This window comes from Amyelois transitella, chromosome 13 (assembly GCF_032362555.1).
Source record: "Amyelois transitella isolate CPQ chromosome 13, ilAmyTran1.1, whole genome shotgun sequence".
Lineage (NCBI taxonomy): Eukaryota > Metazoa > Arthropoda > Insecta > Lepidoptera > Pyralidae > Amyelois > Amyelois transitella.
The window spans coordinates 5,692,417-5,716,576 of record NC_083516.1 but is presented as its reverse complement, the minus strand read 5'-3'; the positions used below and the strand labels follow the sequence as shown (position 1 = coordinate 5,716,576).

Sequence of the window (24,160 nt, the reverse complement as noted above, 5' to 3'; positions counted from 1 at the left end):
AAAGAGAGATGATCGATTTTTTATGCAGGGATCATGGCAAATGGAGAGATGTATGCCTGCCACTCCTGTGAAAAGGCATGATTTTATGTTTGTATCTACGATAATCCTTTTGAGTTCTATTTACCTAAACTTATTTCTATCTGCTTTCTGCCTATAAATACCTACAACATAGAGGGCGCTTGCGCAAACAAACGTGTTTGCGTTTTCCACGTTAAAATGGGAAGCGAAAATCATGTTTGCTTTATAGCTTTACAGTCATGGCGTCACCCTAGATATATCTACACATAGATAATAGTCAAACTGGGTCAATAATGGTTAAAATAAACGAACGGTTGTTCTATTTTATTCCATTTTTCGTCGCATGCAGCTACTTATGCAAAGTACTGGTAAAAGTGGTACAAAATGAATTAGCGACTAAGGGATAGGCTTATAAGCTTAGGATTCTCTTTTAGGTGAGGGACTAGCAACCTTTTACTAATTGAATGTCAATTGTATCATTAAGCCTAACAGCTGAACGCAGCCTATCAGGCTTTCAAGACTGCTGACTCTATCTACCCCGCAAGGAATATCGACGCAATTATATGAATGAAGGAATTATTCTCAAATTCAAGATATGTTTTTTCTTTGTGCCGGATTTTATCTTAATTCTAGGTAATTTATGATTCCAAAGATCCATTTGGCTTAAACTTAAAAGTGGTCAACATAGTCTTATTTTTGTTTAATCGAACAATTTACAGCTTTTTTATAACATTGTTACACCTGTTCAAGTTTGACCACTTAGATCCGCTTTACAGTAGACCACAATCAAAAGTATACCACATTCATAAGGTAGTCGTGCTGTAGATGGTATACTTGCCTGTGCGGCCCACTGTACATTGAATTGAGCGCACACACTAATTAGCAAGGTATATTATAGGAAATCGTATTCCAGACGCGAGTTTTTTGTGTGTTTAGTTTATACATAGACGAAAGATGTGGAATTATGAACGGTATATACCGTTACGGGTGTGGCGGCTATTCGCACGTGGAACGGGGGCAAAGACCTCATGTAGAATGGACCACGCAACTCTTGACTTGCAACCGATCTTGGTTCAAATGAGTTTAATTGAACAAACGATGCGGCGAACAAGAATTTAATCGATTATCGAAACACGATGTGGGTTCTGTTCTGAATTTAAATAAACCTATCAGGTTCAAGCGGTGGTGATGTGATTCGTGTTGTGCACGTTTACAGGTGTCATAGTGAAGTTAAGTTTGCGCAGATCGCTGCATTTTTTTTTGCAAAGCTTAGAAATAGTTTGCTTGCTCAAAGATGAACGAATGCAAAAAAGCATCTTGTTTACGCATAACTTGTTACAAGGATGCATAAATTCCAAATACAATCTAATCAAAATCCCTTTTTTTACCATTACCTTTTTTTCAGTCTCAAAATAAATAGAAAACGGAAAATGCAATGAAATCGTTCAGCATCTGGTCTTCCCCACTACAATTCATAGAGCAGATGCCAGGTGCAAAATCACCTATTCGGTATCGATTTTTCAACATATGCGACACATGGAATAGGTATTTCGAGGTTCAAAAAAGAGAAAGTTCAGACGAGACAGGCCAGTAATAAATAACTCGTCTGGGAACATGGTGAGTTCGTTGAAATGTGCTGTACGATGAATGCTGGCTGAATTAAACACTTGCACGTGCAATGTAATGAAAATGAGCAGGATTTGTAGTCACGATAAGGCAGTGTGAGATTAAACGCTGCTACATTTTTGTGGCATGGGTACTCATTCTTTATTGTAATTTTTAATTAATTACAATTTTGATTATCAGAATAACCCGTTCTGTCTAGGTGTGTAGTAGGTACTAAGTTAAGCTTCGCTTACATATAGAAAATATATTTGATAACTGGGCGGAAATAACAAAAAGAGAATTTTGACAATTCAGGATATCAATAATGCACGAAACGTAACTATAATATACACCCTAACCTAACTTGCAATTGGAATGCTGTAACAAGCACGTCAAAAGAAGCAAACCTTTGCGACGAGTTCCAGTCATGTTTTAGTCTTAATTGAGGCGAAAACAGTCCGAAGTTGGCTGGCAGTGCTCATTAAGAACAACAAACAACGAGCTAAGTACCGCTGAGAGGCATCCGAGGAACTAATCGGCTTCCGTGTAGAAGCCTGCCGAAACTCGCCTCTTAAATAAAACACTAAAGTTACATCGATTTCCATACAGACTTTCATTAAACAAACATTCTCTCGACGCCTACTTTAATAACTTCACGTAAAGGTGCCGACATACATATGCGAAATATAAACTTACTAGGTATGAATGTATATGTCGAGTAACTTGTAACTTGTAATTTGTTCTTACACACATACACATGATATGTCTCACAAGAGTTGAAGGTCACGTGTATTTTTTTTTGTATATAAACTTTTCGTGGCACATATATCAGAACCTTATTTAAATGTTAATGTGAAATGTTTGATGTGTACCTTTTTATCAATGGACTAAGGGCTCCTACACTTCGCTTTATTAACATGATAAGAACACACGGAAATTACAAGCTGTGACTTCGTTGAATATATAGAACTTCTGTTCATTAACTTTCTGGTGAAGTTAATTAAACTTTAAATGTTGCCAGTATGTGAAATAAGGGGCTTTTGAACTTTAGAAACAAAAATAAAGATAGCGTTCTGAATTTGAAAAAGTTATGTGGGCGAGGTAACAGTTAAAAAGAAATATTTTCAAGCCCCAAGTTACATTTCATAAGGAAAAGGTAAGAGTGATTTATGTTTTTAGCCATCTTTTGTTAGGGCTGCGGTATGCGATTGAAAAAAAAAAAATGGTACAATTCATGTCCATACATTTCTGCGGAGCACATCTATTTAATGGGAGAGATCTTATTTCTCAGAGCATTGCCGAAAAATATTTTTTTGTATGTTTTTAAATTTATCAATAAAATGTGTACCTATACGCGTCTTTATTTTTCTTTGTCTTGAATCATGAATTTATTAGTACTATACTAGTAAATTCAAATATAATTAACAGATAAAAAATGGTTTAAATCTTGGGTTTTATGCAAAGTAAATAAATCAGTGGTAAGGTGTATCCTTCGTTATAAATAGCTTTATACTACTGTTTATTTCATTACTATAAATACTTCAACATTTACTACCTATCAAAAATAGAGTTAGTTTGCAATAATATCAATGGTAAGTCTGGAAAAGAAACGAGAATTTCTGTTCTTATTCTAAAGGTCAAGAAAATGTCAGCTGGAAAAAAACTAGGTATTCGGGAAAAATTCTAAAGCATAAACTATTGAGAAAAATCTTTTAATACTCCCACGATCCACACTATTGTCGTAAAAAATAATTATGTAAAACTTACCGGATAAATAACACAGATTAAATTCACCCCGAAGTAAGTTCAAGGCTTGTTATGAGGTACAAAATCAACCATACTATATTTTATAATAAATTTGTATATAAATAAAAACCGATTCGAATAAGGGACCGTCTGTGACAAAGACCACAGCACTATCGCTACGCCACAGTGGGTAGCATAAATAAAATACCGTCATAAATAAAATGTTCATATGTAATATAGCAATTCCCGTAATGCTAGACATGTTGTGTTTCGAAAACAAGTTAGGACAAGCGTCATTTAATAAGAGGACCGTAGCTGAAGCGACCCTTCCGTTTGGGTTCACTCCAATGCTCACCTTTACATGTGCGTCTCACGGATTTGCAGATAAGCAATAAAACGTAATGCGCTTAGACGCAGCCTTACTGCTAACAGAAACGTCCTATTACAAGAGATTAATGTTTTATTTAGCTACATTTGTTGTTCTCGAATCTAATTTGAAATGGAAATTAGTATAGATATAAACTTGTAGCGTTTGCATTCATCATATCCCACTCTTTACCGTTTTCGTAGAAATTAAGAAAAAACCACGCTTAGAAATCATTTTTTTTAGATATAGGAATAACATTTAAATTCTATGTAAGGTTTCTACAAATAATGTTTCCTCTATTTAAAATTTGGATGCTGATGGATTAATCAGTTACTGATAAATAACTTATACGTTAACTTTTAATAGTAACTAACATTAAAAAATAAATATTCTTTTCACGAAAAGAGATTCTTTAACACATTCCTTGTGCTCACATAACTTCAAAATACATTTTATAGTCGACTGGCTTTCCTTTGAGCGAAAGGCTAAATTACAATAGACGCATACATAAACGCATTTTTTGTATATTTCGGCCTTTTCTTTAAGGCATTATTACACACCACACTCAGTTATCCTGCCCTATAATAAATGTCAAAATCTATATTACATCGTGACCTGTCGTTTGACCTCAATAATATAGTGGGGGGAACATGACCCCGAGTCCATTTTCTAGGGGCTACCCTCTACAATATTACAATGTGTTCGACGCATTTTTGTTCTTTTTCGCACATTTATCTTCATAAAGACTGGTTATTTGTTTTTTATTTTTTTTTGTGTGTTATGTTTGCATTTATATACAGCATTGGCAATTTTAGGTATTGTAATAAGTATATGTATTTACATAAGAAAAATCGCGTAATACTTTGTTTGAATTTTGTTGGGATGGATATGAGTATAAGTACATAGTTTAATACTAGAGGATTTCTTATATGGGTATTATCTTCTCGCATTGGTACGAAACCATCAAATTTCAGCATCTATACGCCAAATTACAGCGTCAGTAGATTCGGCTATTCGTTGGCCTTCTTTCTTTTTAAAAAAACGAAGTCTTAATAGAAAACGAAGATTTGCCTGCTTATCACAAAACACGGCACCTTACCGATAAGACCACCGACAGTTTTCCTATTATTTTTACATATTTCGGCTACATGTAGGTTGTTTATCAAAATAATGATATTATCAAAATAATGATATTATTTTGATAAACTACCGTGCTTTTGTTTCTGCCATAAACGATCAAGTTTTCCGAGTAATTTGTTTGACTGACAGATGACTCACAGAACGAAACAAAAATTACACAACTTTTCTCATGAATGAATCTGCCTTATCGAAGAAACATGTGTTGTGTACGCAATAAGTTAGGTATAACAAAAATCTATTACAAAAATAATAATGTTCATAGATATTTAAAATGAGGCGATATTTTTTCTGTTTGTAATGTTTATTTAAACTATAGTATATATGAGAATATATATATATATATATCAAATATATATATCTAATATATGAGAATATATATATCAAACAGTTGAATAAAATAAAAATTGTCGTAGAAAACATCCATTGTGTTGGTCGATGCCCGTTTCATAACTAGTTAAAAAATAAAACTGCGATGATTTTCTTTTAATTTTTAAAACCTCTATTATACTAAGATTTGTCGTGGTTAATTCCAATTTGACCTTTGCGATTGTTTTTATGAAATTATTTTATTTTAATTATCTTACATTTGATGTCTTTTTCTTAAATTATAACCTAGGCATTGCAAACTTAAAACCTCAGTCTGTATATCTGACCTTTGGCAAAAAGGTACTTGCGTAGGCAGTAAATTGCCAATTACATTTAATGTTATGGACCCGACCCCGCGTTTTTAAATCATACAAATGAAACATAATGTCAAAACGCATTAGACTGAATATGTGTATCTATACAGATATAAGTACCTATAAATATACAATCTAAGTAAGCACTTATAAATTATTTAAGAAAGTATTAAAGAAAGTACAAGAAATAATTTCATACATTTTTGAGTTTAAATGTGGTTATGAATAAATACTTTATCACGATAGTACAAGCCTACCTCATGTTACTATACAACTTCGTCGTAGCGTGACTTCTACAAGTGTTTATTTACCTATTCACTCCGTACATACAAACATTCAGATAAAAACATTCCAACTAAACTTCTTTCCGCATTCGAAAGGCCGGAAAATGTCGATGGAAATTAGTGTGGCTTCGTAGAAAGCCGGTCGTAGGTTATATGCTACGCTCTCGTAGCGGCGACCATATGTTCAGACAGACCACGCGGCGAGCGATCGATACGCAACTAGGCGGGCGGCATGCACTTACCGTGGTCATCTTGAAGTTCAGCCTCCGCTGCAACGCAGTCTCGAGATGGAGAGCCATTTCAGAAATGATTAAAAACTTCTTATATAGTCCGAAGAAGCACTATAACATAATTCGGTGCACCGGCAATAAGTAAAAACTTTGCGTGTCGAACGTAGCGGCTACAGCGTGGCAGATCGCGTATTCACGCGGCCATTTTAGCCGGTTGTCAAAAGTTGCGGGTTTTCACTGCGCGGCGCCACCGTCGCAATCATTACGTCTGCGCAAAAATAAGCTGCGAGTGAGGCGGAGGGTGCGTTGCCGCTTCCACGAGGCTTTCCGCCACGAATTGATTTATAGTTAAACTTGTAATTGAGTTAAAAGTTATACTTTCGCGACATATTGCCGTTTTATTTCGATCCTATTTAATTACGGTTTTGTAGGTTGATTTTTTTAACAAAATAGATGAATAACTTTTGCGTTTAAGTAAAAGTTTGAACATTGATTTTTACGATAAAACTTTTATTTTAATTTTGCTTGATAAACGGATTTCAAATTTGTTTTCAGTTTTATAATGTAGTTTCTTTTGAATATGTGCTACGATGAGAGTATAGGGAAACTAGTAAAACTAAACTAGGATTCACAATTTTGCCTAATCTCAATTACATATATTTTTGCCATTTTAACCATTAAGTTTTTTTAGCAGTAGATTTTAAGTTAGAATTTTATTTTATCGATTTGCTCAATTTGCTTTTTAAGCAAATCGATGAAATAAAATCCTACCAAACCATATATTTCTATTTCAACTTTGCTTGTGGTCAAACTGATAATCGTTTAGATGTACAATTTTCTCAATCTTCTGTTTGTAAAATATACAGAATTTACAAAAAGTAAAACTACTTTTCCGTAGATGTTTTATAACAAAATTTCCTTTCACAATATTGTTTACAAGAATAAATAAATGCACGTCAAAATTAAAACGTTTGTTTTACTTTTCAGAAGAGATTTATTTACAGTTTTAGTGTCACGAATTGTTGAAACCTGTGACAATGGCACCACTCACACAGCATAAAGGCCCGGCAATATATTTTGATTAGCGCGCCATATATTACGAGACAGACATCAAAAACGAATTACTTCGCCATTATTCTCCGTGTCGAGTAACTAACTCCTCACAATGAGGGCATTCGTGGAAACTGTCTGCGTTATAATCAAATAAATCTACTGGGCTATATAAATTTTATGTCTTTATTCTAATCATGATCCAATAGATGTAAAGGTCGGACGGGTGTCGCTTTGTGTGAAAAGTCGTCATGTCGTCGTTCCTGGCCACAAACAAACCGCGGGTTCCTCTCTGGAGAGGTGAGAATGCCAGGAGAATCTTACTAGTCAAGTATTTCGCTTAATAAAAAGAAACAGCTTAGTGCTTGAATTAAATCGAAATAAACAGAAATAACGTGTCATCATTGTCGATAAGATTACACAGAGAACTCTTGTTCCTTCTGTTAGTTTAGTTTAATGGTTAAAATAAATATTTGTGACGCTGTGATGTGAAAGAAAGTAGAGTGACATAAATAGAAAAGGAATGCTTAGATTTTGGTCATTTGGAGAGGATGAAAGAGACAGCAGGCTGACTAAGCAATTATATAATACTAAGAGAATGTGAATGGAAAACGGTGAAGTGGGGAGGCCTAGACGAACTATTTTGATCGAATCGGGGACGTCCTGGCAAAAGGTTTGATAAAGAGTACCCGAAACCGACGACCTTGTATAAAGAGACTTATGAATGTGTAACGCATCCCTAGTCTCTGCCTACCCCGGCGTGATTTAATGTATATATAAATATTCAAATCAATTGTTACTTAAAATACGGGCAATTGTAATTTTTTAAATACTTAATTAAAAGTAATACTTCGCTATATTTTCAGTAGTTACACCGCTTTTACACCCTCTCAATTTAAAGATTAAAGCTATCGAGATATCCGTATAGATAAGTAGCTCAAAGTAGGTACTGCACAACTACTTTATCTATCCCCTACCTATGGCTTTTAGCATCCTGAATACCCTACAGTTATTCAAACTATTAGTATAAAAGTTTCGATACATATACGTGAATAGATTCAGTGCGATAATTTTGAAATGATTTTGTATCCGTGGGACGCTTTCAATCATTTCCCTTTATATTAAATGTGAATGGTTTAGTCAACTTTTTAATTAGAAAATTTACAAGGCGAGTGTAAATGGGAACGTTGGAAAGGTAAGCTCAAAACAAGCGTGCCTAGCAAATCGGGTAATTTACCCAAAAGGTACGAGCTTGAATAAAGATAAGCAGTGCCCCAAACAAGTTTTAAGTAATCCGTGGCAAAGAGATACCTGCATAGTCTATCGTGAAAGAGGTATGGCTACTTACAAAAGTGGTATTTTGTACATATGTATATGTATGTAGTGATGTATGGTTGTAGTTGAATATCCGAGGGCAATATATCGGATACTAGCTTTTATCCGTAGCTTCGCTTTCGTTTTATATATACGCATTTCAAGACGATTGATTACTGAATGTGGCGGCCGTTCAGCCTCCATGGACAGACTTAACTGACTTGACAATTTTCACGAATAAAACTGTCGGTCAGATTAGAAAAAAAAACACTATCGATTGGACTGAGACGACGACTAGACAAGACACGCCTTTAACGATGATCTGAAAAAAAAATCTCTTTTTATTGTGACTGACCCACTAGATCCTCGGCCCGTTCAGTACATAACTAATATATTATGTATAGGTTTTTAGTATATATCGTATAGTAAGTATGTTTATTATACATTATTATTATCACCCACACAAAAGTTCTCCGCTTAACCCAATGGTAGACTGTTAGATAATGCTTATAGCATTAAGTCCGCCTATTGTACTTTATACAAATTGTAATTGTTACAATAAACAATAAATAAATAAATAACATGTAAAGAGACAACAAATGAACAATAAACTTAGGTACTTTCGCATTTATAATATAAGTTGGGATTAACTAAAATTGAATCAATGGTATCTATTAAAGTTTCCATATTACCAAAAATAACCATACTTACATATTATAGTATAAGTCTGTCTGTATGTCTCAACGTGTAGTTCGATATGCCGCCATCATTTCCGTGTGCGCGTCGTGTGTGCGACGGAAACTCGAGGCGTGCTGACACTCTGCCGGCTTGAGGAAATGATAGGCACTGCTGTAGTACACTCATTTATAAAGTATACCAAGGAAATATTGGTGTAATGTTTAAAAAAATATACATTAACTAAGAAAGAATTTAATGTCTTGATATTGTATTCGATGCGCCGCCATCATTCAAACTGTGTATGCAAAAACATCTTGATGAATCTACTCGTATTTACAGCTTTGTAAAATTTGCAGAACACGAAAAATACACATTCATAAGTCGAAGTAGACACTTTTAAGATGCAAACATTTTCATTTTGTGTGACATCATACTACCGTTCTTTAACATACATACATACATAAATAAAATCACGCCTTTTTCCCTAAGGGGTAGGCAGAGACTACATCTTTCCATTTGCCACGATCTCTGCATACTTCCTTTAAATGCGATTTAAAGGAATATCTAGAATCTTGAACATATTAAAAAAAATACAAATAATTTGAGTACGGCTGTGGACACAGAACCACAACAAAATTGCAACGCAAAGATTATGTGAATTTTTAATTTGAACCGGATTGACTCTCGGAACCATAACTACATTTTCAAAATTACCGCAATCAAAAGGCAATATGTAAAATCAATTGATATTATACCTTAGTATCTGTACCCTTTAGCTGCAACCACCCATGGGATTTCCCGAGATAAACTATCTAATTTTGGATATAATATGTTCATTTAAATTTGATTGTATAAAATAGAAGTGTGTATAGTATACTTCATAATATCACCTACCAGTCAACCACTGCCAATTATATTTCAACTAAATAAATATATTAATATTATATAAGTAAAATTAAAAATTATAATAAATTTATTTTGTCGAAATTTAACTTCTCTGTCGGACCCAGTGGTTGATTGGGTTATACATATAGTCTACTCTTACACATTTCGTTGTCCTTTTATACATTTTACAAGAGTGAAGCCATGTGCACAAACTGATGTGTATAGATATATTGCGAGTAGTCTGCGTCCAGCCGAGGGGAATAATAATGTGTTGCTAAGTCGCCGACTAGTTCAATTGCATGCGAGTTTAACTTAGGAGATTTATATTTGTTCGAAATTGCTTTACCTAGACTGTTTTAAGCAAATAAATCATTACGTAAGCAGCAGGCCAGGTTTTGCACTGTAGTTTCCCCATTTAGGTTGTAGTTTATTGTACAACATGTTTGTAGTTATTTGTAAGAAAAATATGAAATTTAACTTCGAAATTAATATAACGGCCCATGTTTGCCTACAGCTATTGTATTCTTTTTATCTATTTTAATTACAGATATAATATTTATTATATACAAATGTGGCGATATCTCTACGCCATAAGTCACAACAACCAATCACGCGACGCTCTCAGTCAACAACAGTGAATAGTCTAAATCGCGCAAGCAAATATTTCACGCATTGGAGCATATATACAACCTCTGACACAACATCGTTGGAGCCGTGGTTCCACAGGCATAGCACCTAGCCGGGCGTTGATTTAAAGAATAAAGCGTGAACGGATAACACCCAAAAATATATAAACTCACTTTCCTTTTCGCAATCAAAGTCGGGATGGGATAACAACGGGCTTAGACCATTTACCCACAACGAGACCCAAATATCCTCGATTCACGTTCACGTCTAATTTATACGACACAATGGGAGGTTGTCGCAATTAGTAGAATGGCTACTGAGAACAACAAAAGCTGGGCTCCCTCTTTCATTTCTTCCAAATGAACAAACTACAGTCACGAGGCAAGATTTGTTGTTGAAGAATGAAGGACCGTCGAGTGTGTGCGCATTGTTCTGTCCGCAGTCGTTTGGTAAGCACTTGAGTTGTGTTGTTCTAATCAAGATGACGCGAGGGCGCGAATTCGGTTTGCCTCTTTATTACTGCTAGTCTGGTCTGGGGTGGAAATTAAAAAGGAGCCTCAATTTCGTTGAAATAAAAAAGAGAAATAGTCTTTTCACAAGAAATGACGTGCCATAATGTGCTGCTTTATTGTGCTCCATGAATTTTTTTTTAAATATATATTGGTATTGAAAGTAGTACTCAGAAAATAAAATTTATTCTCATACCTCATATTTCGTATCCTCAGCCACCAAGGAGACCTTTTTTAGATTGTCCCAGGTCTGGATTTTTTATAGAATAAAAGCATGGTTAACGTTCACTAAATGAATATACAAATTAAAATATTAGAATACCTTACAATTTGTGCGAAGAGTTTCATCGTGGTCGTAAGTGATAAAATATATATCCTACTATCCTACTACTATTATAAAGGCGAAAGTTTGTATGGATGTATGGATGTTTGTTACTCTTTCACGCAAAAACTACTGAACCGATTACCATGAAATTTGGTATGTAGGTAGCTGAAGACCCAGAATAACACATAGGCTACTTTTTATCCCAGAGTTCCCGCGGGATTGATAGGGTTTCCATGCGGACGAAGTCGCGGGCGGCCTCTAGTCTAAGATAAAAATAAGATAAAAATATTAGACATATTAGTACCATATAACTTTAAGCAGTCTGGGTTAACACGGTTCATCATTAAAAAATCTGATATACCTACTTACGGGTATTTCGAAAGGTGCCCCTTTATTAAATACAGATTTTAAGAACTTTAAATCCAGGTGGTATTTCCACAAATAGCCCGTTTGGGCAATCAGACCCATTTGAAATATAGATTCTCTTTATATTTTAAGGGTTGGTGTCTGTATAAAAATAGCTTGACCTCGCTCTTTCCAGCGCTTACCACAAATAGTCTCTATAATGAAAGAGAAGCTCGACAAATACAACTTTTACGTCAATATGGCAAGCAATTATTTCTTGCTATCTAAAGAAAATATATTTTAATAAAATCCTGTATTAAAATTTTATCACATTACCTTTTGTAGATACGTAAATGATGGGAAGTCAAAGGCAGATGTAGGTGAATACACTTTATTTATTCTTTTTTTTTATCAACCTCACTAGAACACACACCAAGATCAAATTTTATAAATTAAACTTTCTTCAGAAAATAAAGGAAATATTCCCTGTTATCACAACATTAGCAGTACTGGTGAAGTTTTTAAGAAACAAACCACAAACTTGTACAATTTCTCCGATACATTAGTAGAATCAATATCGTCACAATCAACAGCTACTTTTCTTACTGCTTCCCTGTTTTCCTTCGGGAATAAATTCAGAAATTTGTCCATATTCACGTTTCCCTTACTGTTCGCATATCCGGTTCTTCTGAAACTACAACTGATGAAATTCCCAGCATTTTTATCTAAATGGTGATCTTTGGATTCGGATAATAAATAGTTTAATTCTTCAAAATTTACTCCTGTTTCATCCGCACATTTCATGATCTGTGGCAAGATTAGAAATGATTTCTCTGTTGGTAAATGAACTAGTTTCTGAAAAGAAAGAAGGCATCTTAGTCACACAAATACTTAACAAGAATTTTAGATAAACCATACTAAACAAATTTTAGTCGTACTAATTTAAACCACGTGTACTAATTTTTCACAATTAATTTTAGTTGTATTAAGTAAAATATGTAGTTTTTTTTTCCGGAAAGGCAAACACACTAGCTATAATAGCAATGTATAATTTTCACCTTTGTAATTATTTATATTTATTATTATTAAAGAGGTGACGTCCTCGTGAAATGAAAATATGTTTTTAGAATTAACTGGAGTTAAGATAATTCATAGAACTAACAGCGTTCTCCGAAGCACCTTTCGTCGTCTTTACTTTCAACAAAAAAAATCACTATATTTACCTTTGCGTCTGAGTAGCCTAAAGCCAAAATCACAATTAACACATAAAAATTCATTCTCGCACACATTTCGGAAAATGAGTAAAATTTGTACTTTTCCCGACAACTCAACTTTTAAATATTAAACTCATTGCAGTGTCCTGAGAGTCTTTATACTAGTACAAGCACATTGTTGCGGACAAACTAATCACACTGTATAATAATTATACGATTATAGCATAGCCCGAACATGTAATTATTATTGTACACAGTTTATCGAAGAATGAAATTATCAGTAATGAAAATGATATTACAAGTAATTATGTAATTTTATACAATACAACGTATAAACTACCTAGGTTTAGTAAAAAAAAGAAATTAGTTATCTAGGTACAGTTGCACCTAGTCGTACTAGGATATGTTCTACTTAAGGTCACAATCATTATGTGTAAAAATAACTATAAGTCATGATGATTATCTGAATTTATCCCTGAATTTTTTTGCTTTCAACAATGCCCCGTAGATTCTTTGAAATATCGTGACACAACTAAAAGAATAAGTAAGTAACTAAAGGAACTGCAATTTGTGCCATTTTAGCGACAACCGACACTTCCTTATTTTCATTAAAGAACCACATTTATTTTCGTAAAATGAACCTGTCGCTAGAATATGTTTCCCTACCGTTTTAATTTTAAAAAAAGTTAAATTTCAAAGTGCAAGACAGGTCCAAATTTATCTCATTTTTAAAATATTCTTAAAAATACATATTCAGTTATAATTTCAGAACAGAACACAAACTGATAGTGGACGTTGCGTCAATCAAAGGCAGTCCACCTCGACCCTTGGGGACAAACAAAGGTTCCCTAGTGATATTAGCATGATTATGCATCGGTAACAACTGCGTACACACATTTAGGTGTGTAGCAGTGGGTGGTCAATTTCCATAAAGGCTTGTTCACAAGGCGAGGTGCCAACATACTGTATTTCGTATTCAACAAATTCACGCGGCCCTATAAAAATTCAAATGTACACACATCACATAAAGCTGGAGTCTACAAACTTTTATACCTATTCATGGAGGCGCCGTAAATATAATATTGAACGTCGAATATTTACACTAGCATATTGTTGATACGCAATCTGTTGAAACTTACATGTTCGTGCGTTTATATATACACTTATAATAAAGTGCGGACTGAAAAAACCTCTCTTAAATAATAAAATATTATTCTTATTGTGACTACAGTCATCCAAGTGCTAGTATTATAAAAGTAAGTAATCTTCGTGTACATATTTTGTTTGCTTTTGAGTTAAGCGTGTTTTTCCACAGTTTTTTTTATTCATTTCCTTCAGGTTTTATTTCCTTATTTTCTTTTTCTAATTTTAACTTAGGTTTTTCACGGAGGGATTCCCGTTTGACCTTCGCAGCTTTTATAGTGGAACCAAACGTATACTGGATCATGACATTATAGCTAGTTGCCAGAATGTGCAGGTTTCTTCGCGATTTTTCCCTCACCGTAAAACCATTGGTTAGCTATCAAACCAATTATACATAAATACATACATATAATCACGTCTACGTCGTTTGCGGAGTAGACAGAGTCAACAGCAACAATCTTGAAAAGACTGATAGGCCACGTTCAGCTGTTGTTTGGCTGAATCAAACCAATCATAATTAAATAAAGAGCCATTGGCTATTCATACAATATTGTAAACGTGTAACTTAGTAAAATGCTTTTTATAAGTTCAAAACGTACCGCAGTCTTTTTTATTCGGGTACCTTAACCGTTCGTCTGCCCACGGTCCTCAGCATTTTATTAATTACTTAGCAATAATTACCTCTCTGGAGCAAGTGGGAGCAATTTACCGATTTCAATCCGCATGATCGAATCTTTTGTTATCTGGAAATGAGCTATTACGGCGTTTCTATATTCTTATGTCTACTTCAGCTGGATCAATCTTAATGTTCACTAAATTCAATCATTTATGCTTCATTAGATTGCATAGACGTTGATTGTTCATTATAAATACTGGCCGCGGTTTCACTTACATTTAATTTAAAATCCCGTTCAGTCCCTTAGGAAAAACGCTTACCTACGCTCTTTCAGGTAAGTACCAACTTACATTCTCATCAAATTTTAGCTTTTTAAACTAAGTAGTTTCGGCTCTACATTGACTGTCAGATACATTTCTTTTAAAAAAAGTCCAACGTTCTGTTATATTACCTGAATAACATTCTGACCAAGATCAGTTTCAACGATCAACTCCAAAAGTTCTAATTCATACTCAATTCCTTAATAATATATTTTATTTGTGTATTTACTTCATACAAGCACCGCGGTATTGGATGAAAACTCCTGCCCCCCGGGGCGCCGCGGCTCTTCACACCAATATTTGTGAACATATCTCAGAAACTTTTAAAGGGGAACGCTAAGAGAATCGTCTTTCAAATCCCTTTAAAGAAGATAATCTTGTTTTGAGGTTGGTATGATATTGTTATAGAGAAAGAAAAAAATATCTAAGGATCCGAGTAGGTACTGTGTCCGAATTTTTTGTGCCTGCATATATACGAATATGAAAATGTATGGCATTTTTTCTGTTACACATGGTCTGGTAGGCGGTAATAAAAAAAGCATTGATTTTAACATTCGATACTTACTTAACGATCGTAATAAAGTATGAATGGTTTAGATGAAGAGAGAAGTACTAAGGTTTTTTTATCTTCTATAAGAGATCGTAGGTAAAAATAATTAAACGGAAACATAAATCTTACCCCATTTTTTGTTCTTTTGCCACACGCCTTCAAATTGTTTAAGATAAGTTATTATGTAATTTAATTTCAACTACAGCAAATTTAACATCACGCAAGTCGTTCGTGCCCTCAAGAGCTCTCACAACTCGGAGTGTCTACTTCACAGTAAATATTTAGTACAGTCAACAACACAAGAGGTGTAAAGACCTTTTCTTTAGGTACTGAAATAAAGGTCAACAATCATACATAAATCACGCCTTTTCCCCGGAAGGTAGGCAGAGACTACATCTTTCCACTTGCATCTCTGCATACTTCTGTCACTTCATCTACATACATTCATAACTCCCTTCATGCATGCTCGACGGTTTCGGTACTCCTGACCTGACCTTTTGCCAAGATGTCCTTAATTTGATCAAGGTACGTTCGTCTAGGCCTTCCCACTCCTACCTTACTACAAATTAGGCGGCTGGGGCATGAACATAACAATTGGAATAAATGTCTTCCCATTTCTTTAGGCATGACAGTAGGTTTATTTGCTTTCCGCGCTACCACAAATACAACAATTGTTACAGAAATCCTAATTATGCTGTCCATACAGATTTGGCAACGAGCGCCACATACCCAGAACGATCTAGGAAGGATAGTTGTATGTCGTGTTGACTGTACAACATGCGCCTTCATTCTGCAGCGTGATTTTATGGCCCCAACGTGACACTTGTGTTGTGTTCATCAATTCCAACGACGACGGCACATTTGCAGCGCACCTTCTAAACCTGAAAAATTATAGTATGTAAAATTATTTTATAACTTAAGTTGGCTTAAGGTAAAGCTATATTTTTAAAAACTCCAAAAAAAAGCACGTTATATGTTATGTATTGGCCTATATAATGAAAACCCAGGCATATATACCTACTTACAAGTGACATTGCAGAGGTAACGTATAATAAAAAAAGAAATAAAAAAAAAATTAACGGAGGATGAATTTTAATGACACGTCACTTTGAACGCATTTTAACACTGCAATATTTGCAAAAATAGCAAAATATTGCGTTTAAAAAGCGCTCGGAGCAGTTTTGTTTAAAACTAAGTGCACGAAGTTGTAGAACGGATTTACCGGAAGCGAGCGCCGACAGCGGCCGTCGCTTCGGGATCGCACTCGCACCACGGTTTCATTCATCCCTCAGTTAAGGCCTTTCGCGTCTACAGCTGGCTTTACGCGGAAACTCCACACTAGGAGCCGACCAGTGCTACTAGCCCTCCCACTCACACACTCATCACTAATACCGGCTAGAGAGAAACGAGCGAACTAGATCAATACTGTCTGGAACACGCCCACCGGTTCAACTCGGCAACTGCGCTTCCTCACTGGAAATTCGATAAAATAAAACTGGGTAAAAATCATTAATTTTGGTGTCGGGTTAGGAATTTATAGGACGTTTATTTTGTTCGGGGGTTATTGGTTTTGTATAGATAAATAAGTAGTGAGAGGTGTAGATGTGAGGCCACATGTTTCGCACGTGGTCGGGCACGTTACAATGTTTACCTGACGCCGCCTGCCGGCCAGGTGGGCTCCGCTACTCCCGCCTGATACTATCTACACTCGCCCCCCACTGCCGCTGACCTCCCTCGAAATAATCACGTCGAAAGCCTATTTATAAAGCTCTCTAACTTAAAATATATTGACTGAAATGTAAAAACGTTTTTCTACAAAAATAGAAAAAGCAATTCTCCATAGCATCAAATGTGATTAATATTTAAAAATAAAATTAATAATTTTTGATGCAATTTTGGCACAGAGGTAGATCTGTAGGTGTTACATAAACCAAAAACAAAGCCCCGGGCAAAGCTAATACTTCGTATAAAATCTAAATCGTTAAATTGACGTAAACATAAAGTTTTCAACAAACATAACGAAATGCAAGTTAACGTTACGGTATATAGGAAATAAATTTACGAGCAGCAATAAGCTGCGACAAGAAAATCCTAAACTCCCCTGTACATGCAATAAAATAAACATACATTTGTTTATTGTGAACATTAAGTGTTTATAGAATAATCGTAAAATGCACATTTTACGTGTTTTTTACACAAATTATAGTTACCGTCAGATTATTTAATGTTAAATGCTAAAATAGTAGCATAACTAAATGTATTTTTTTTCTTTAGATTAGCCTTCGAAATGCCTTTATGCTGTAAATATCTTTCAAAGCATACATAAGTCTTTAAATGTAATCTAGTCTTCCTCATGATACCCATATTCAGTGGGCGTTGGAACCAGCGAGCCTGCGGCGACGGTTTGCATTTTTATCAAGCTTCGACGGGAAGGTATTATCTCATTGGTACCATAACTTCTGAATAGTTATCTTACGAAAATTAACAAAATATAATATATTTGTATAGGTACGTTTTAATGAGTCTTAATTTTGACTTGAATCTTCTTCTTCCTTCGTCCCAGTTGCATCCTCAGCACTCTGGAGAGGAGCTTGGTGTATGCATTTGACCATAGATCTTAGATTGGGCGAGTCAGGTTTTTACTCGAAGCGACTCCCATCTGACCTCCGCAACCTTTGCAGGAGAATCTAACCCGTATTGCATCGATCATGGTTACACATCCAGTTTCCTGAATGTGCAGGTTTCCTTACGATATTTTCCCTCACGGTAAAAGCATTGGTTAGTATTTAAACTAATGTACATAACTTCGAAAAATGTCATTGTTAATGGCCTAGGTGAGATTTGAACCTGTGCATTTCTGCGCATTATCTATTGCATTGTCTATTCTATACGTATGACTGACTGCCTGCAACTTAAGATGACAGATTATCAAATTATACTTAATAGTCTATTACTCTTAGGTATAAACTGATAATCTGTAACTGACAAAAGCTAACATGGCGCTTGGCTTTTGCTTTATATAAAAATACACTAAGTTATTTGGGAATATAAATAAATGTCGAAATGTATTTAGAAATTAAAAGTGTGTCCTTAGCAGCCCATACTCCCAACTTGCGTTCAGGGTTATCCCATTGCTTGGATTCAATGGTTGTGAAGATATAAGAAAGAGTTTAGTAGTCATCTTTTTGTAGAGTGAGGTATTTCACAATCTGAGACAAACAATTTTCTAGTGTTTCTTGCAATTGAGTGTATATAAAACGTAATGATCATGGTGTAATAAAAATATTCACTAATCGGCAAACATTAATGGTTGAATTTAACTTCAATTAAAATTGCATAAAATTGAAGCCGAAAGTAAGCCAAAAATATGTTTGTCCAATTTACGTACTATAATTTTAATAACATTCTGATTAGAAGTATATAAGTATATTTTCTATAGTAGGTAATGTTCAATTTAGGTAAGAGTTTCAAATTAACTTCTCTATCATTTTAATGAAATACCTTTTACAAATACTTTCCTAAAAATATAAAAACTGCCAGATTACCTACAAAGTATAAATATATTGCTAAGTATTTTATATAATGTCCCACAAGATAAAATACATATTATTTCATTTATCGAATATTGTTTTTCAGTTTTCAGTCTTCTTACATTATTATGTGTGATATATTGGAAGTATGCCCTAGTACAACCCATAAGAATAGTTTGGATGAACAAAATGGACCCAAAGTTTGATATTTCTTGGATTTCCACCACAACAACCCGTTCAAGCCATTATGAGCACAAAATAATCGACCGACAGCTCGCAGGCCTTGCCATACATGTCCTAATGTTTATTTTCCTATCTGTACTTCGGATAATCGTACTTTCATGAATGTCTGCTTATTCAGGTGCCTAAATATACCCAATGTCACAGTCGCAAGAAGAGGATATTGTATGTATTTTTAGTTAGTCGAACATTTATTTGCTAAGTAATGTCTTCTTGCTACTGTATGAAAAGTATACATATATTTGAATAGTTATAATAATATACGTTTATAAAATTTCTCCACACAAAAGTTTACTATTTGTTAGAAAATGATTAAAATTTTAAACTCTTGCATTTTTGTAATATTGACTAACTAACAGACAGACAATGAAACATGTACGTTCAGAGGAAACTATACTAAATGAATCACCTAAAATTTGACTTGTGTGTTTCTTTGAAATTGTAGGGAAAAGAACAAGATTTTGCGATTTACGCGGGTGGAACTACTGGCTACTTAGGTAATGGAGTACAATTTTAAAAACATTCACAGAGTCAGTGACTCCAAAGCAAACAGAAGCCTATAATTCCTTCAAGGTTTTACTAGGGACGATCCTCTGTAACCAAAGGGACAACAACAACAACAGCGGCATCATTTTATTTTGCGTGCCATAAATATGGAACTAGTGGAGACGAACACACGCTGAAATACACAACATTCTCATGCAAACTTATCTGAAACTATGCTTAAGTAAACAGCGAGAAAAAGGCTTCCTTGATGTGCCGCCATTATTTCTTGCAAAGGGATGTAAACAAAATCTTAAAGTAAAATGTTTTCATGTTAACATTGAGTAGATATTTTATGTTCTTGGTTGTATCAAAATTTCGCAATAAGAAATCATTGCTTTAACAAGACGTTGCAGTACTTAGTATTGTAGAAAAGTTCACGTTCAGCTGTGACAGGTTACAAGCCCATAGCCTACAAGAAGAATCCCAAGTTTAGTAGCCATTTGATAATAAGACTTAAAGTACCTTTTCAATACAATTTAAATTTAAAAAAGGAATGTCACATTTCTAAGGGGGCCTCAACGGCCTCCTCCTGCTCATTTCACAGAGTACCGCATATGCCGTCTGAATACGCAATGAGAAAACTCTTATGACATGTAATAAGTGACGCGATAAGTGTGTCCCGATTTATTACTTACCATTTCTAGTAAATTTTTGAGGACTATGGGAAATATCGGCGATGGTGTTTTTATTCCGCTCTATTTCTCCATCACTATGAAATCCCGTAAATAAATAAAGAAACATCCTACTTTGAAACGTTATAGGTATATTATATTTTATAAATTCTATACACAGACAAGATCAGTTTTGGAACAGACAAAGCTTATAAGTATATTAAAAAAATTGTTAATAGCCATGTTTGATTTCAAGTTGATAGTCTATCACCTAAAAGAAGACCCCAAGTACCTATTTTAAGCCTTTTTCGAATGATGAACTTTCGGCAATAACCTTATAGCAATTTTGGCGGGTAGAAAATCAGATGGCCTTTGCTTTATTATGTTTCTTTTTCACTTCCGAACCAGCATAGAAGCATATGGCAATAAAATTAGGTTATTAGCAATTTGGATTGCTTGATTAACTCTTAGGTGTATTTTACTGCACATAAGTAGTCAACACAGCCATAGTAGATCATGTATTTGGGTGAGAATATTTACATACACACGCATATATCACGTCTTTATACCTTACGGGCAGACAGAGCCAATAATCAAAAGACTAGACAAAATAAAAAAAATAAAAGAGTTACCAGATTATAAAAAATAACAATTCATATTTCGTATTAGTTTTTCATTTGAGCGGAGTAGATAAAATTTTGTAGTAGGTTTAGAATTTTAGGAATAAATAAACCATACACTAAATTGTTCGAATTTGATTTTTGTACTCTTTCGATTTAACACTCAGTCACAAATTAATATTTTATTTATAGTACAATTTATTTTCAGTTCCGGCGATACTCATATTTGCGATTACATATTGCAAGCACGCAGTCCCGATAAGAATAGTATGGACGAATCAGAAAAGTCCCTTTTTTGACAAGAGTTGGCTCGCTTCTACAACAACGTCACGACCTCGTAGGACGCACTGGTTCGACAGACATTATGTTCACGTTTTACGTCCCCTACTCGAAAGAAGGGACTGCGGCGACTGCCCAAACGTATACCTTCCTGTATGCACTAGTGATAACAAAACGTATATGAACGCCTGCCTATTCAGATGCTTGTACCAAGAAAATGTGACAATAGCAAGAAGAGGCATTTGTATCTATTACTGAATATAAAATAAATAATCGGTTTTTTAACAAACTTCATTTGTTTATTCAACAAACTTTATTGTGAACTTGGAATACCAATACCTACCATACATTTTGTCAAAAAGAAATAAAGATAATTTGAAGGTGTCAAGAGATAAGTGGCGCGCAAAATTTGCGTTATAAATTCAGAATAAACTTGGTACTTACTGTTCGCTTTTCATTAACTTTGATAAACGGTAAGCGGTAAGTAAGCGCAGTTACGGGAATGACAAAGCGTCAGGATGACCAGTGCTTCAAAAGCTAAGTAATTTAATCATGTATATTCTTCTTCCTACTGACGATAGTACTCACTTCTATGGAGAGAAGCCCGAGGTGCGTCTGTTATCATGCATTACCTTGATTGGGTAACTTACATCCGCAGCCTTTGCAGGGGACCTAAAACATATTAAATTAGGGGTTACAGCCATTGAGTTGCCCAAATGTGCAGGTTTCCTGATGATGTTTTTCCTAACCTTAACAACATATATTTGCAATTAAACTTAATATGAATTATGTACATAATTCAGAAAACAATCGTAGAATTTTAACATGTGCTGTGCCTTCATGTCTACATGACTGGTAAGACTTGATGGTTTATTCATGTACGTTTTTCCTCAATACAAAATTAAAAACAATGGGTTACTATGATATAATTAAAATTTCCCTACAATAACGTCGGCCATTAATTACTGGCGTAGTTTGAACATCTTCAGCGGGGAAGACTCGACATGCAATAAATGGCTGCGATGCCTTATATTCCTTATATTCAGGGGACAGAGTGCGAGCGTGTCCTGAATACAGCCAGGACCCAAGACTTACGATCACAGAAATTGAACGATGTGTAGATTTAAAAAAATAATGAAGATACAGCGTTTTCAAATTCCAGCCTAGTGTATCTTATAAAATCAAAGTGCCTTTTATTCTATATGTGTGTATGCACTTGTCTTATGTATTTATATTATATATTATTTTGATTTCCATGAGGTGCAGTCCATACATGCATACATACATAAAATAAAATCACATCTTAATCTCGCAAAGACTAAAAAGCCACGTCTATCTGTATAACTAAATGATGGATTGTAATAATAGGTTATATAAGTAATTATCAAATTATATTAGGTATATTTAAGTATACAAAGAACCAGCGCACCCTTAGTCTGATGAGGTACTAAACATATTTCCATATCTCTTTTTTCCTGATCTGTAACGCACCACCGATACCGTCTACATAAAGATTTATTCCTATCTGTAACTGAGAGGAGGACGCGACAGTTTTTCCCAATTATAAGGTGTAAGCGCCCCATTTATTAACATCTCGTCACAGAAATCACGATTCCCTCACCCCAGTTTACCTTTTAAGAGACTTTATAGGTTGTTAGATCGCTTTGGGGCGCACTTCATAGCGATAATCCTGAGAACCAATTTATTTACAGCCCGGTAAGACTTGACTTGATTTTTGAATGAACATGACATTCATACCCCATGGGATAGGCATTCAATGTATATGATTCCGTATCTCTTATGTTTCTGCTCATCTCTATTCACACAAACTCGACAATTATGGTAATGACGATTGACAATAGGTTTAATGGACCTATTAAATTACTTAATGATAAAAATTCAGTTTATTTGGATTAAAAGCACTTTATGAATTTTACCTTCTACGTAATAAGGTCCGTACTCCACTATGTATGTGAATAGCTTTGGAAAGAATATTCAAATTCCATGTCGACTCTAGCGGTTCAAAGTGAGTATTTCTATCCATAATGCTTACATACGAACAATTCTCTAGAGAAATTGGAATAACACGTCCCAGTTTCTATTCATTGCTGTTATTGTGTGGTTTACTCATAGATGAAGAACAAAATAAAACAAAGATAATTTTGTTAGTATTTTTTTTTGTTTTTCGTACTAAATGTCAAAAAGACAAAACCCCTTGAAAAAATTATATCAAGAAATAAAAACCCAAGGCTAAAACATATACATACCACGTCCGTCTCCCATTGGGGTAGGCAGAGACTTGCTGCGATCCTTACAGACTTTTTCCGCTTCTTCCACACTCACTATTATTTTCAAGGCTTGTAGTAAGTTTCAAACCTCCAGCCTCTGTTTTGTCCGTATATATTTATTTGCAGATACATCAGTTTAAAAGATGATTCTGCTCAAAAAGTTCTTTTAATTACGCGTTTCCTAAAAAAAAGAACAGCCGTAGAATAATATTTGTGGAAAGCAGATGGCTGGATGGTTGCAATTAAGCGCGTTCACTACACGTAATGCTGCTCTTAAAAACGTTTTAGTGTTGCCGTGCTGGTTTGATTGTCTCTGAGACAACTGAATGTGCATTGTTTACATTTAACTTGAAAAGGTGAAACTGGTTTTAAAATAATGTTACATTACGGTTTGTGACAT

At 34.6% G+C, this 24,160-nt stretch overlaps 2 protein-coding genes across 3 annotated transcripts in view; one reads left to right on the top strand and one right to left on the bottom strand.

Annotated features, from left to right (window-relative positions):
• The window catches only part of LOC106132112 (tRNA N(3)-methylcytidine methyltransferase Mettl2), a 43,208-nt gene that overhangs the window by 3,180 nt on the left and 15,868 nt on the right, over positions 1-24,160 (top strand). The gene's annotated exons all lie outside the window — the stretch shown is intronic.
• LOC106132082 (uncharacterized) lies at positions 12,242-13,390 on the bottom strand. Its single transcript, XM_013331398.2, has 2 exons — positions 13,027-13,390; positions 12,242-12,658 (listed from the first exon to the last, which is right to left on the bottom strand). Exons 1-2 carry the CDS (start codon positions 13,090-13,092, stop codon positions 12,296-12,298), a joined length of 429 nt encoding a protein of 142 aa, XP_013186852.2. The 5' UTR covers positions 13,093-13,390; the 3' UTR covers positions 12,242-12,295.